We start from the raw sequence: 16,403 nt of genomic DNA on the forward strand, positions 1-16,403 counted from the left end.
ATGTATATGCCAAATCTTTTTCATATCTACTATTTACCAGTTGGCATTTCCAGTTCCCAAGCATAAAACCTTCTAATTTGTAACCACTGCTGCTGCTGCTAAGTCACTTCAGTCGTGTCCAACTCTGTGCAACCGAATAGACAGCAGCCTACCAGGGTTCCCTGTCCCTGGGATTCTCCAGGCAAGAACACTGGAGTGGGTTGCCATTTCCTTCTCCAATGCATGAAAGTGAAAAGTGAAAGGGAAGTCGCTCAGTCGCGTCCGACTCTTTGCGACCCCATGGACTGCAGCCCACCAGGCTCCTCTGCCCATGGGATTTTCCAGGCAGGAGTACTGGAGTGGGGTGCCATTGCTGTCTCCGTTGTAACCACTAAAACTTATGTAAATGTATATTCCAAACAAAGCTATTTAATGTTAAGTGCATCTTTTGTGAAATAGCTTATAGTATCTCATCCAAAGGTTAATAGAAATTAGTTATTTGATATTTTCTCATTAGTTGATTCAAGAGAGCATTTCCTCTGTTGTTATACCAAATGTTTATGGTTCTGCAGCCTTGTGATCCTTGACCTGGGCAACACCTATCTCTGTAACTGTCATATAGGAGACACATGGTAAATATTAATGAATTAAGATATAGTAAAAGACTCTGATGCTGGGAGGGATTGGGGGCAGGAGGAGAAGGAGACGACAGAGGATAAGATGGCTGGATGGCATCACTGACTCGATGGACATGAGTCTGAGTGAACTCCGAGAGTTGGTAATGGACAGGGAGGCCTGGCATGCTGCGATTCATGGGGTCGCAAAGAGTTGGACACGATTGAGCGACTGAACTGAACTGAAAGGAAAATAGTGTTTAACTGGAAAGCAATGCCAGAGAGTAATGAAGAACCCAGATTCTGATGCCTGGGTTTAACTCTTTGTTCTATTGCTTGTTCAGATAGACTTTGGGAAAGTTACCTCTCTGTATCTAGTTTTTCATCAATAAAGTAATAACAATACTACCTATCCCCATAGAACTGTTGCCTGAATCAAATGATTTAAGGTACATGAGGCACTTAGAACATACTAAGCCATATCGGTGTTAGATGTTATTATTATCATCACTATCACTATCATTGCTATTCTAGAGGACTGAGAATTCCCTGGTGGCTCAGATGGTAAAGCGTCTGCCTAAAATGCAGGAGACCTGGGTTCATTCCCTGGGTCAGGAAGATCTTCTGGAGAAGGAAATGGCAACCCACTCCAGTATTCTTGCCTGGAAAATCCCATCGATGGAGGAGCCTGGTAGGCTACAGTCCATGGAGTCACAAAGAGTCGGACATAACTGAATGAGTTCACTTTCACTTTATTTAGGAGAGGAAGGCATTGGCACAATGAGGTTCAAAAAGGGCACATGCTCTCCAGAGAAGAAATTAAGGATGTATTGGTTTCTCTTTAATGTTCAGGTTCCACATTTATGCATGTATGGATCAGATAATTCTTGGGAGAAAGAAAAGGGTATAAGTGTCTTCAGTGGTCTTTGAAACAGCTGCCTTCTCCTACTCCAGCTTTTTTTGCTTGGCTAAATTATGTTCATCTTTCAAGTCTTGCATTAGGCATCTCTTCTTCAAAGAAGTCTTCTTGACCTCAAATCTGGGTTAGGTACTGCTTTGATGTGTTCCTGCAAACTCACCCATAGCATCTGATATACTATGGTCTTCAACTGGGGATTTCCAATTTGTTCTCTGTGTACCACCAATTCATGGATCAGTACACAGAGGCATAGAGGAGTGATGCATAAAGATGTATTCAAAGTTTTGGAGCTAGCACAGTATGCAGTACAGAATATCAAGTTACCATCCCTTCATAACCAAAAGCTTGTCATAGCTGCCTTCTGAGTCCACCCAGTGCATTTTCTTGGTAAAACTCTATTAGTCTTTGCCCTGCTTCATTCTGCATTCCAAGGCCAAATTTGCCTGTTACTCCAGGTGTTTCTTGACTTCCTACTTTTGCATTCCAGTCCCCTATAATGAAAAGGACATCTTTTTTGGGTGTTAGTTCTAAAAGGTCTTGTAGTTCTTCATAAAACTGTTCAACTTCAGCTTTTTCAGCATTACTGGTTGGGGCATAGACTTGGATAACTGTGATATTGAATGGTTTGCCTTGGAGACGAACAGAGATCATTCTGTCATTTATGAGACTGCATCCAAGTACTGCATTTCGGACTCTTTTGTTGACCATGATGGCGACTCCATTTCTTCTGAGGGATTCCTGCCCACAGTAGTAGATATAACGGTCATCTGAGTTAAATTTACCCATTCCAGTCCATTTTAGTTTGCTGAATACCAGACCACCTGACCTGCCTCTTGAGAAATCTGTATGCAGGTCAGGAAGCAACAGTTAGAACTGGACATGGAACAACAGACTGGTTCCAAATAGGAAAAGGAGTACGTCAAGGCTGTATATTGTCACCCTGCTTATTTAACTTATATGCAGAGTACATCATGAGAAACGCTGGACTGGAAGAAACACAAACTGGAATCAAGATTGCCAGGAGAAATATCAGTAACCTCAGATATGCAGATGACACCACCCTTATGGCAGAAAGTGAAGAGGAGCTAAAAAGCCTCTTGATGAAAGTGAAAGAGGAGAGGGAAAAAGGTGGCCTAAAGCTCAACATTCAGAAAATGAAGATGATGGCATGTGGTCCCATCACTTCATGGGAAATAGATGGGGAAACAGTGAAAACAGTGTCAGACTTTATTGTTTTGGGCTCCAGAATCACTGCAGATGGTGATTGCAGCCATGAAATTAAAAGACGCGTACTCCTTGGAAGAAAAGTTATGACCAGCCTAGACAGTATATTCAAAAGCAGAGACATTACTTTGCCGACTAAGGTCTGTCTAGTCAAGGCTATGGTTTTTCCTGTGGTCACGTATGGATGTGAGAGTTGGACTGTGAAGAAGGCTGAGCACCAAAGAATTGATCCTTTAGAACTGTGGTGTTGGAGAAGCCTCTTGAGAGTCCCTTGGACTGCAAGGAGATCCAACCAGTCCATTCTGAAGGAGATGAGCCCTGGGTGTTCTTTGGAAGGAATGATGCTGAAGCTGAAACTCCAGTACTTTGGCCACCTGTGTGAAGAGTTGACTCATTGGAAAAGACTCTGATACTGGGAGAGATTGGGGGCAGGAGGAGCAGGGGACGACCGAGGATGAGATGGCTGGATGGCATCACGGACTCAATGGACGTGAATCTGAGTGAACTCCGGGAGATGGTGATGAGCAGGGAGGCCTGGCGTGCTGCGATTCATGGGGTCGCAAAGAGTCGGACATGACTGAGCAACTGAACTGAACTGAATTGAACTGAGTCCACCCAAAGGCTGTGGTTGGGATACTTTCTTGCAGAAAATACAAAGAACTCTGATGCATGCATCACCAGTACATGTATGTTTGTTTATAAATAATATACATCTTATTAGTATATCAACATTAAGTCCATTCTAAAATATACACGAAAATAAGAATTTCAAAAGCAGAATATTAACACACACATACACACAACAGTGCCATTTACACCTTTTTTGCTTAAGATTGCATTATTAGAATTATCTTCAATCATAGTTTCTTGGCTAGAAACTTTTGCTTATTATCTGAGAGTTACTTTAGTTAATGCTAGAAAATAAAATCAGTAGGTCATCTGAGCAGGGACACTTGAAACTGAAGATAGGAGAGGCAGCCTTCTGGGAAGTGAATCTTCCATTCTCTACCCAGAATATCCTATGAGATACTGCACTACCCAACATAGGAATCAAATCAGCTTACCAAGGTCAATCTATGGATCAAGGATATTTTTGTTGAAAAAAATGCAAGTATAGATTTTGATTATTTCACTCCTCCATATCCATTTCATCAGCAAATACTTTGGCAAGCCACTTCAGTATTCTTGCTTGGAAAATCCCATGGACAGAGGAGCCTGGCAGCCTGGCAGGCTACAGTCTATGAGGTTGCAAAGAGTCAGACATAACTGAGCAATTGAGCACAGCACCTGTATATACATTCAAAATCTGATCACTTCTCACCTTCTCCAACCAAGCCACCATATTTGTTCCAAGCTGCCATCATTTGGATTAGCATTATATGACCTCCCAACTGGTCTCCCAGCTTCTGCTCACGGCCCTGAACTTTAGGCAGTGAGATTCCATTAAAATATGTGCCTATTGTCTGTTCTCCCATCTCAGAGAGAAAGCTTAAGACCTCAGTCTGATACACAAAAGGCATTCTATGATGACCCCCCATTACTTCTCTGCTCCTTGCTCACTTGCCTTACACAGATTTTTTCTAAATTACTTCTGTGCCTTTAAGAATGCATTGGCCTTCTCAACCTGAAGGCCTCAAAGGAAAAGGAAGATGTATTTACCATAACTAACAATATCAGGTAAGAGTTTCCCTGTGAGGTAGTCAGACACTATATTTCAAAGCCTTTCTACAACTAGACAGATTTCCTTCTGAGATATTCAACAAGCAGATGAAAACTGTCCTATGCCAGTTCTTCTACTGATGGCCATCAGGATCACAAAACTTTTCTGTTAAATATACCTTGATTTACTATAAAATAATGGTTTTACTTAAAGAGCACATTTTCATTATTTAACTTTGCAGATAAGACTTTGAAAATAATGCAAATTATAAAGATTATTTGCAATACTCTTATTTGATGTATCATCTTCACAACCACACCGTTTAACATGAATTTAAATTCAGCCAGTAATTCTATGGTGACAGTTTTATCTACAAAGCCTCCATTTCTATTTCAACCAATTTATTTAATGAAACAATTCAGAGTACTTGCTTAAACTGATCCAAATAACATTTTTTAGAAAGTCAAGGGAAATAGCTTTCTAAGGCTTTTTAATAATAGAAACCATTGCTGTTTTTTAAAGTATTAAATCTTAACCTCAAATGTGAGTGCTAATTATACAATTTCTTATTAAAGAGATTCAAGTAGATCGCAGTGTGATCTCTATAAAACTGTAAACTCAGATAAAATTCACAGATCTCCTACAAAATACTGATTCACAAATATTAAGACCTCAAATAAAATACAAGCTGTGAAATGTAACAAGTGAAAACACTGAAAAATAAGATACAAAATAATAAAGTGCAAACACAAATTGTGCTTCAGTTCTCACTTTCCTGAGTTCCATCTCATGTACAAACCTTTCAAGAAACCTGGTGATTTTCTTTATGAGGGCTGCGATGGCAACGATTGAACATTCTGCATTTTCTTTGTTAATAGAAAGTATGATTTATGAGAGAGGAATAAAAATCTAAGAAAACCACTCAATAAATTATTCAATTTTCAGATCAAGCTGATTTAGAGCAAATTTCCTTCATGCTGCAAGTGTGGAAAATGCAGCTTACTGGATGAAATGAGTGCTTAAGAGAATATCTAGAATTGTTTCCTTATTTTTAGTAATTTGGTGACTGTGGACAAGTCATATACCTTAAGTCCAGTTTATTCATTTAAAAAATGAAATAATAATAGGAAGCATGTCTCAAAGTGCAAGAGATACACTACTAGAGGCATCCAAGATACCCAGTATGGTGATGAGCTTTTTTCCAAATACTATTTATTTCTATGTGTATGAGAAAGATACATAATTAGTATGTTAACCTAAATATTGATAGAGGCTTATGTCAGGAACAGCCTAGGTAGCGCCATGGAAATCTCTCTTCCTCAGATAGTCGTTCTTTTCAGCTGTTAGAACATAGTAAGAGTGCAATAACTGTTTCTGTTAATATTATTTTCCTTATGATCTATTAATATTATTGTCATATCACCACAGCACTAGTAAGCCAAACATAAAAGAAGTTTATGAGTACCTATACAAAAAATTCATGTTACTTTTGAAATGATTTACAAATAAAATGCAAGAAAGGAACCAAGGAAGAATAAACAAAAATAGAAAAACAAACAAAAACAAGTAGGGGGAATGGGAAACTCATAGAGGAAAAATGAGCAAGGACCTGATAAAATTAAATAATATAAACCATTTATCATAAGAATATTTGATAAAATGATATGTTGCAGTCACACTGAAGCTAAGTAAATCTGCCTATAAAATTTGAGGTATAATCATATTTGGTGAATACCACCTATATTATCCTCTTAACCTTTGAATCAGGATGTCTGAGATAAATAAAATAGCTTTTTAGTTATTTATTTTAAAAAATTCCATCAAGTAGTGTAGTGTATACCACTAGTAAAGATCTAAAGCTTTTCCTGTAATTATACTTAGCTCCTCTGAATAGTTTTAAAATTAGTTTTGTTTATTTTTTCCAAAAGGGGAAAAATGGCAATGTTAGTATCCAATATACTATTGCTTGCAAATTTTTCCCTTCAATGCTTGTTACTTGCTTTCTATATACTTGCAATTGGAGTTAATATTTTCATATAAGGACTATTTCCCAGGACAATATATACTTATTATTTGTGAAAATATTATACTTATTTTAAATAAAATATTCTAAATTTAATCCACCAACATATATCAAGTAGTTTTAATATTTTTGTGTTCCAATTCTTATCACAGCTAATCCTAAATTTTCTAAAGGATCACTCAATGATGATAAAGATAGACAATATTTATTAAGATCTAGATTCTTTAGTACAGTAAGATTCAGTTCCATAGAATTAATAATTCTCAATTATGAAGTTTCACCAGAGGCCCCAATCTGGTGAAACTTCAAATAATGAGTAAGCCATGTGATGGCAAAACTCATAAAAATTTCACCTTGATAGCCTGCCAAGAAATGAGGCTTATGGGCCAATGGATAAATTAGACACTAGGGATAAGTAACAGAAATACCACCAAGTGAGAATTATCACGTGATGAATGACACTAGCTACCTTTGGAGAGACACTACAGGTGTCTCTCCAAATGAATCAAGAACACAAATGTAGTCAGTGAAATTAATTTAAAAAGGAATTTTTCTGCTTCTTGTTTGAAAGGTGTAATACAAATACAATTATGTGACATGAACAAACAGGAAGGCCTTAAAGCGAGTAAATTTGCCAGATAATTAAAGCTAATTTCTTTACAACAAAAAAAAAAACAAGTGACTTGAAATCACCACTGAGTTTTAACAAATTACTATCTGAATTTACCAGCCTCAGTGACTTTCTTGGTACTAGGAAATAGTCCATCTATTTTGATCTTTGGTCTTCTTTGAAAAAGCCTTTTTCTGCTACATATCCTCTTTCACTGCATAGTGCTCTCTAATCAGTAATCTTATAAAAATAATAATAAGAAATAAATATAATGCATTTTTAAGAATAATATCTGTTTTAAGATTTAACATTTTAAATATAGCAACATTTCTGAGTCCCAAATAAAATCTCTTTTAAAGAGCTAAAAGAAGTATCTAAAATTTTTTAACAATCTGAAACATGTAAACTTGTAACATGTTTTCTTGAGAAATATATATAATAATATTATATGTTTATTTTTTCATCAAAAGCTTACTAACAAAGTTGAAAATCAAAGTTTTGCTTAATTTTACTATTGTTTAATTTTCATTTTTAAGTCACAGATAACAGGCTAAAAAGTCAGATAACATTATACAGCAGAAATTTAGACTCACTTTCTAGTCAAAACCATAAACACTGTGATTATAAAGTTACAGTGATAAAACTGGTTACAGAATGAATTAAGTGGTCCAACTATAGAACAGTTTACTTTTAATTTCTATTTCATTTCTTATTCCCCCCTTAAAAAAATAGCACATGGCTATTATCATGTTATCAAATGAACACAAATTTAGGACCCATTATTAGCAGAGTATTCTTATAATATATGTCCCATTAAGCTATCATTGTTACTTCTGTTTTCATTTTTACTGTCTTAACTTTAAAACATTTAAATAAAGAACATAAATTTTGTTTTGTAAAATATTTATTAATTATAATTTAGAATTAGAAACTTGACAATTATGAGGAAATTGATAGCAGAATAGGTCAGAAACAGGGCACTTAGCTTGGCTTTTGCAGAAATGATTTATTGTGAACTCATATTCTCAACATGCTCTGAGGAGTAGAAAAAGTTCTGATGAAAGAGCTTGCCAATAAATTTTGCACTTACTTTGCAGAGGAAAAGTGTCTGTAGTACGCTGTAACTCAGGCTCCTTGGCCCATTCGATCTTTGGCAGCATCTGCATCATCTCATAGTCACCATTCTTTGCCACAGACTCTAGTTCACTGTTGACTGGTGTCTTTCTTAAAGTCTTCATGTGCTTCTGAACTTCTGCCAAAAGAACAGCTTGTATTGCTTCAGTTACCTGTAAAATTTATTTTTTAAATTGAATTATTTTTAGTGTCCACAGATGCTCGGGGTCTTATATAAACCTCCAAGCCTGGAATTTTTATTTGAATGTCTCATATAAATTATAATGCTCCATTCCACCAGAATTACTATCTGAAACAACTGAAGTGTAGTTACTGGAAACTAGCATCCAAGTCATCATACTGTTCTTTAAAAAAAAAAAAAAAAAGCTCAAGAGATTATAAAAGGAAAATTTAAAGGCATTCTCCATTCTTTCTCATAAAATATTTTCATTTTCACCAGAAAACAAAATTTAAATATATCACATTGTTCTTAAAGACAAGTTTAGTTTTTGAATGCCAAGTACAATTTAACATACTTGATTTAAAAAATACAGAAAATTAAAGACAAAACTTTAATAATAAATCTCACTAAACTGTGTATATGTGTAAATAGTTTCATGTGGCTTAAAACACTGCAAAGCCTGCCTTCCAGTTATTGTACATAGCCAGTCAAGAACCACAGTTGAGGGGAGAGGGAAGGGGAATATTTATCATGAGGTATCCAGTGGTGGTAAAGTGGATTGGTATTGTAACTGTCTCCTGAGAACCCAGTGTGCAGGTCAAGAAGCAACAGTTAGAACTGGACATGGCACAACAGACTGGTTCAAAATTGGAAAAGGAATATATATGCCAACGCTGTATATTGTCATGCTGCTTATTTAACTTACATGCAGAGTACATCATGTGAAATGCCAGGCTGGATGAATCATAAGCTGGAATCAAGAAATATAAACAGTCTCAGATATGCAGATGATACCACTCTAATGGCAGAAAGCAAAGAGGAACTAAAGAATGTCTTAATGAGGGTCAAAGAGAAGAGTGAAAAAGCGGGCTTAAGACTCAACATTCAAAAAACTAAGATCGTGCCATTCGGTCTCATCACTCATGGCAAATAGAGGGGAACAAAGTGGAAAGAGTGACAGATTTTATCTTCTTGGGCTCCAAAATTACCGCAGACAGTGACTGCAGTCATGAAATTAAAAGACACTTGCTCTGTGGAAGGAAAACTATGACAAACCTAGGTAGCATATTTAAAAACAGACACATCACTCTGCTGACAAAGTCTGTAGAGTCAAAGCTATGGTGTTTCCAGTAGTTGCATACAGAAGGCTGAGTGCTGAAGAATTAATGCTTTCAAATTGTGGTGCTGGAGAAGACTCTTAAGAGTCCCTTGGACAGCAAGGATATCAATCTTAAAGGAAATCAACCCTGAATATTCATTGGAAGGAGTGATGCTGAACCAGAAATTCTAATACTTTGGCCACCTAATGCGAAGAGCTGACTCATTGGAAAAGACCCTGATGCTGGGAAAGATTGAAGGTGGGAGAAGGGGGAGACAGAGGATGGGATGGGTGGATAGCATCACTGACTCAATGGACATGAATTTGAGCAAGCTCCGGAAGATAGTGAAAGACAGGGAAGCCTGGAGTGGTACAGTTCATGGTGTCACAAAGAGTCAGACATGACTTAGCAACTAAACAATAACAGCAATCTTGTGAGACCTTTAGGCTCCAGGGACACCCAGAGAGTTTATGCTGATGGCAGATGCTCAGTAAACAGCAGGAGCAGAAGAAACTCTATTCTAAACTCTATTCTAGAGTTTTAAATATAGAGAACATCCAGAAAGTATCAGAGTAGTTTCCTGATCACTGATTATCCCCCTGTTCTTGGCCACGCAGATGCTTGTTTGGGTTGTGGCAAAAAGGCTCATGAATGATGTGAGTTTACTACTGCACACCAGACCCATTAACGTTGTAGTGCTGCCTGTTACAATAAAGGCACATAATCCTTACCCATGCATATTTGTGATGAGATACTCAACACTGGGAAAGCTGTTGCATACCATGAATACAACATAAAATTCTACACATTACGGTACTGATGACTTATTGACTACTATATGCTGAAACATATATTAACTGTTAGCTATGATATCTACTAACATAGTATTTTAGATCACAATAAGTAAACTACACTTATCATATAGATGTTATGAGGGGACAACCTGTATTAATTTTTCATGGATAATTTTACATCATTGAATTTATGTCATTTTAATTTTATCACACATTTTATTTGATAGCACTGCCTCCAAGATATGAGTGGTATGGTATAAAGAGAAAGAGATATCAATCTGAAATGAGAATGTCCAAGTTTATGTTCTGACGATGACAGTTATTACAAATGCGACTTTTGACAAGTTATGTACTTCTCTGGGACTTTAGGGGACATATGTATACCTATGGCTGACTCATGTTGCTATTTGGCAGAAAACAACAAAATTCTGTAAAGCAATTATCCTTCAATTAAAAAAAAAAAGCCAAAACCCCAAAACAACAGTATGTGATGCTGAGAGAGGCTAAGATGAGAGCTTTCAATCACAGAAAGCTGTATGGAACTTGCTTCTGTTTCTACATATAAAAGTCAGGAAGATATTGGAGGATACCCTTGGACCTGTAGTACATCTAGACTATGGTCTGTCCCTCGGAATGGGCAGATTGGCCATATGCTCCCATAGGATTATGGATGCCCTCTCACGACTGTGATTTACTGTGATTTAGCATGTCCTCTATCTATCAGATATAATATTCTATAACAACCTGGATCAATATTCTTTCTTAAAAATATACAGAGGTTTATGGAACTTCAGTCAATATGTCTAATTATTAGATTGACCATATTTTATAATTGTTAAATTTTGGAACTTAACATATATGTCACTATAAATATATACTGCAGGAATAATTAATACGAGTATCATTAAAAAACAAGATGAAGTAGAAACAGCAGGATAAAACATATTTACTGCAATGAGCAGGACAATCAGAGCCGCAGAACTTAAAAAGTGAATGCAGAATGGCACATAGCCAGTTGGAAGCAAATTCAAAATATACATTTTGTGCTCAGTGTGAGATCAATACTCAGAGACATGGTACAATTTATATAAGCATATAATAATGCTACAGTATCTGTTATACACTGAACACTGCTGCTGTTACTGCTGCTAAATCGCTTCAGTCGTGTCCAACTCTGTGTGACCCCATAGATGGCCTCCCACCAGGCTCCCCCGTCCCTGGGATTCTCCAGGCAAGAACATTGGAGTGGGTTGCCATTTCCTTCCCCAAACTAACACTGAACACTAAAATCATGCAAATAGAGTTGAAATAGATTTTGTGTACTTTAAAAATATACATGATGGAAGATAAAATTTAATGATAGTTTCTGACTATCAATATTTAAGTCTCTCTAGCATGTAAATACAGTAGATAAATTTTGTAGATAGGTAGTATACATAGAATTTTTCCCAACAAATATATAATCTATAGATATTATATAACTTTTTAATGAAAATAATGAACCGGAATTGAAAGCACAATGCAATAAAGCTGTCTCCTAAATGCATATATAGTTTTTCCTGAAAAGCCAGATACACGAAGCATTACAATTTATAAAGGAATGTGCAGATTTAAAATGAAGTTTGAAAATCCATTGACTGAGAAAAGAGAGCCACATCTGGACCATATACTTATTAGCTGGAAGTATTACTGTGCCATAGCAAGCTAAATTTTTTTAATGGTTTTCTGCTAATACCGTGAAATAGCAAAGTATTGTAAAATAGTACAGAGCATTATGAAGACTCATAAGAGCCCCTGTAGCCTGCGTGTGGTTTCAATGTCCAGACTTTCTGGTATAAAAGCATTTTCCCAACAGTCAGACTCACACTAGCCTTTCGTGTCTTTTTATCATTTCCTTGAAAAAACAATACTTCTCTCTGGTGGCCTGGATTTCATGGTTTCACCTAACAGTGTAAGATTATAAAATCCAAAGAACTTTAGTGTTGCTTCAGAAATGTGCAAGTTACCAACCCCAAAACTCACCGTTGCTTCTCCAGCATTTATTTCTATGTTGGGTATATTTCATGTGTGAGAAACAAAAGAGACGATCTGCAAACTCTTTCATCTGCAAAATAAACTCGTCCTTACTTATTTCCTTAAAAATACCCCCTTCAATTTCTGAAGTAGGATTTGCTCTGTTTTACAAAATCATTACCATTGCCAGTGTTCTTAAAATACATTAAAAAGCAGATTCAAATTAACATGTTTAATTGCTTAAATGAACACCTTTATAAGGAATTTGAGGATTGGTTATTGAAGCATTTATATGTATATTTGCAACAGCCTCTGTTTTTCCTGAAGGACCCAGGAATTCTCATTTCTATAGCATCTGTCCTGTGCTCAGATGGTCAGTCATGTCCAACTCTTTGCAACCCCATGGACTATAGCCTGCCAGGCACCTCTGTCCATGGGATTTCCCAGGCAAGAATACTGGAGTGGGTCACCATTTTCTTCTCCAGGGGATCTTCCCAACCCAGAGATCGAACCCGAATCTCTTACATTTCCTACATTGACAGGCAGATTCTTTACCACTAGTGTCACCTGGGAAGCCTCATTTCTGCTTTACACATGAGAAAAATAAATAATCAAGTTAAACCTATCTTCTAGAATCATTTATCAGGTTAGTGGCAGAAATGAGAGAACTTTGAAGCTTAAACTTCATACAGAGTGAGTAATAAATGCTCTGGTAATATTTGTCCTGCTGCCAGCATTTTAACAAGGTCATAGAATCATAGAACCTTAAGGTCCATTAGTCTAAATATGTCCAAACTACATTAAAATTTATTTGATGGTCAAACGGACAACTACAAAAGATCTTTAATTGGAGCAATTCAGAATAAATGTTCTGCTGAATTCTTTTTTCCCTAAGAATTTTTTTCTCCACTGAGAAATTCTTTGGCTACTGGGGAAAAAAAAAATTCCACCTTTAATAGAGACTCTTTTAGGGTGCTAGCAAATCTGTTGGTAAAGTCAACATATACTGATGTTTATTTGATTAACACAGAGGTTTTTTCATAGCTATTCAGATATTCACTAAATATGTATTGACTGGCTGCTGTCACTTCTGCTTTTCTGTGCATTAGTGAAAGCAGTGAGTGAGACAGGCAAAGTCCCTGCTCTCAGCAAGCTTCTGTAACAGTGAAAAGACAGAAAATAAGCAAGCAAAAAACAAATGGCAATTTCTCCATTGAAAGCAAGCCTAACAAAGAAAATAAAAACGGGTACTGTGACAGTGACTGGAGCATTGGGGAGGGACAGGGTACGGTGACAGTATTGATGGAATGACAAGGGAAGACTTCTCTGAGGAATCGGCTTCTAAGCAAAGATCCAAATGATGAATGGGAAAAATGAGAATTCCAGTCTGAGAGAACAGTAAGGTCCTGAGGTGGAAATGAGCTTCGTGAGTTCTGGATAGAATAAGCAGATCTGTGTGGCTAGTGAGAACCGGGGAGAATGATGAGGAAAGAGGTTAGGCTAGGGGCAAATCATGTAGGCCATGGTTTTAATGACCATCCCAACTGTGTTATTTGGTTGCATGGTATCAACCCCCACAGTCTGTTCTGACTCGACTTTCTTTGTTTTCTTGTCACCAAAAATAACCATTTGTAATTGGCGTTATTGCTATGCTTGTCTTGCAAATGTGACATTTATTTAGCCCATGAAGAATAAAGTTCCAGTTCATATTCATCTAATCAATGCACAGATATTTATTGTATAATGTACAAAGCTATCTACACATACACAAACAATCCTTGAAATAAGGAAAAGACTTAAATTGGACATTGAGTAAATGAGGTCTCTAAATCAGCTCACACATGAAAAGGATAAAAAATGATCTCCAATCATACCTATCAAATTCACAAGCCTAGGGACCTTTCCATCTAATATTGAAATCAAATAATAAACACTTGCCTCAGTGGGCCCTATGTTACCTATAACACCAGAAACACCTCTTCACCAGCCCCCTCTGTTCATGTCCCTGACTTGGTGCGTCCCTGCATGTTCTTTTCCACTTTTCCCTCATTGTTAGTCTCTGTATCAGTCCTAGTAAATGAAATACCCTGGAAGAAAACACAAGAGTACCTACTTACGTATATTCTCAGGTAGAGGGGAATATGAAGGAAATGTAGCAGCAAGGAACTCTTCCAATAACTTCTCGAAATAAACTGTTATCATACCTGAACAGACTGGTCTCTCCAACAGGAAATTAGCTTCAAAAATGAAACGTCAGCTTCAGGTAGATGAGATTCACTCTTACCTAAAAATATATAGAACACATTTGTATCTTGAGAGTATTAAACATGGAAGCAGCCCAATGATCTTCAACCCTGACTGCACACTGAAATCACTTGGGAGCCTTTTTTCCCCCCACAAAAATCAATTTTCCAGTGATTCTGGTCTAATAGGTCCCAGGGTGAGAATGGGGTAGGCCTTAATACTTCTTAAAAGTACCTTAGATGATTTTCATATATAGCCAGAGTCAAGAAACATTAATTAACATATATGTATTTCTAATAATTGTCCTAATACACATTCACATCAAATCAAACTCATCTTTATACCTTAAACCCATTTCTGTACCTTTTTGCCACCAAAATGCAATGACTAACATTTTCCTCAAAGCAGATTACTGAATTTCACAACTCCTTCCTCATACAAGTAGTTCCTGAAATTCTACCTTGCCGTGAATCAGTATCTATCACACAGAAAACCCTGTAGAAAACTCCCTTTGCTTTGTCCTTACCTAGCTATACTACTCTGATCAATAGGTATAGCACTTATGTTTTAATTTGACTCATTTTGTTATGTATCGTTTCTTTTAAATTTGCCCTCTCGAATGTCCTTTCTATCTATTTGCCCTAATGTTCAGTGCGAAATTTTAAGGGTGAGCTATGGCTTAGTTTATTTAAATTGATCCATAGAGTGTCCAACATTTCCCTACACAAAAAAGCACTTAATAAGTGCCTTTTCATTAATTGAAAATGGACATATTATCATCCAAATGAAAAAATCAATGAATTAAGGCTTTCTGATGGCTCAAGTATATTATCTAGGTGCCAGATCCAGGAGTGAGATAAGGAAGAGTGATGCAATCCTGCACTGGAGGGAAAATTGCTATAATTGTCTATTTAAATTAATGTATTAATGTATGTTTGAAATCCTGGATCAACTATTTAAATTAGTTTTAGTTTAAGATGCTTTTCATTGAATTACCATTTTATATATTAATAGACATGTATGTGTGTGTGTGTATATCACATTAGTGGGCAAGGGAGATTAATAGAAGGTATTGATATAATGTAAACTGGGAACATGAAATATATAAGAAACTTCTGACTCATTATTAATATCATTTTTTCCTATGGAACCTACGATATAAATTAGAAATGGCCAAGAACAGTATATAAAACATGTGAGTACTGCAGAGCACTATGAGTTTGAAGTTGTTACTTTCATTTCTTCATGAGCAGAGCACGTAAAGGAGCATTTTCTTTTTATCTATTTCCTTTCTCCCTCTTTCATTTAGTTGACCTTGTGATTGCACCATCAAAGCTAAGTATTGGTCTCAACTGTAACTACTTACTGGCATCATGGGGTACTTCATAGTGCACTTTAATGTGATGTTAAAACTTTAATATGAGATGGAAATGAGAGCCAACTTTTCTTGGCAATGTCAATGAGTTAAAGAATTAATTATAACTTCAGGGGAAAGATAAAAAGAAAACATCTCAGGCTTACCAATATTACTTAGCCATCATTTCTGATGATGGAAGTGGGTATTGGTTCCTGTCAGTCCTTCAGAACGAGCACCTCAGAGTACTATTTTATTCCTTAGGCTTGGACTTTATAGAATTAATAGCATGAAGTGAATCTCTCCTTTCTTTAACCTTCCATCTGCCAATTATTAAAACATAAAACCATGTTTCCTCTGTACCTAACTTAATTTTAAATGCTATAAATGCCACCTCTCAACATCAGGGAGATTGTTTGGTAATAACCCTAGTTGCTCAGGCTGCTTTGGTTCGGACAATCATAGGAAAAGTTGAGGCCTCCTCGGTTCTGGTTAGCAAATTACCTGGGTTTCTGCAGAAGCACTTACTGTTTTTGTTTTGTTGCTAAGCCATGTCTGACTCTTTTGCAACCCTA

The 16,403-nt window shown here is 36.5% G+C and overlaps 1 protein-coding gene across 1 annotated transcript in view; it reads right to left on the reverse strand.

The window, feature by feature from the left end:
* Positions 1–16,403, reverse strand: part of WDR72 (WD repeat domain 72) — a 221,550-nt gene that overhangs the window by 70,209 nt on the left and 134,938 nt on the right. Inside the window, exons 17-18 of the mRNA XM_005685754.3 lie at positions 14,435–14,514; positions 8,120–8,315 (exon numbers count right to left, since the gene is read on the reverse strand). Coding sequence (XP_005685811.2) covers positions 8,120–8,315; positions 14,435–14,514 — 276 coding nt within the window. The remainder of the gene's footprint in view (positions 1–8,119; positions 8,316–14,434; positions 14,515–16,403) is intronic.

The sequence above is a fragment of the Capra hircus genome, chromosome 10 (assembly GCF_001704415.2).
Source record: "Capra hircus breed San Clemente chromosome 10, ASM170441v1, whole genome shotgun sequence".
Classification (NCBI taxonomy): Eukaryota; Metazoa; Chordata; class Mammalia; order Artiodactyla; family Bovidae; genus Capra; species Capra hircus.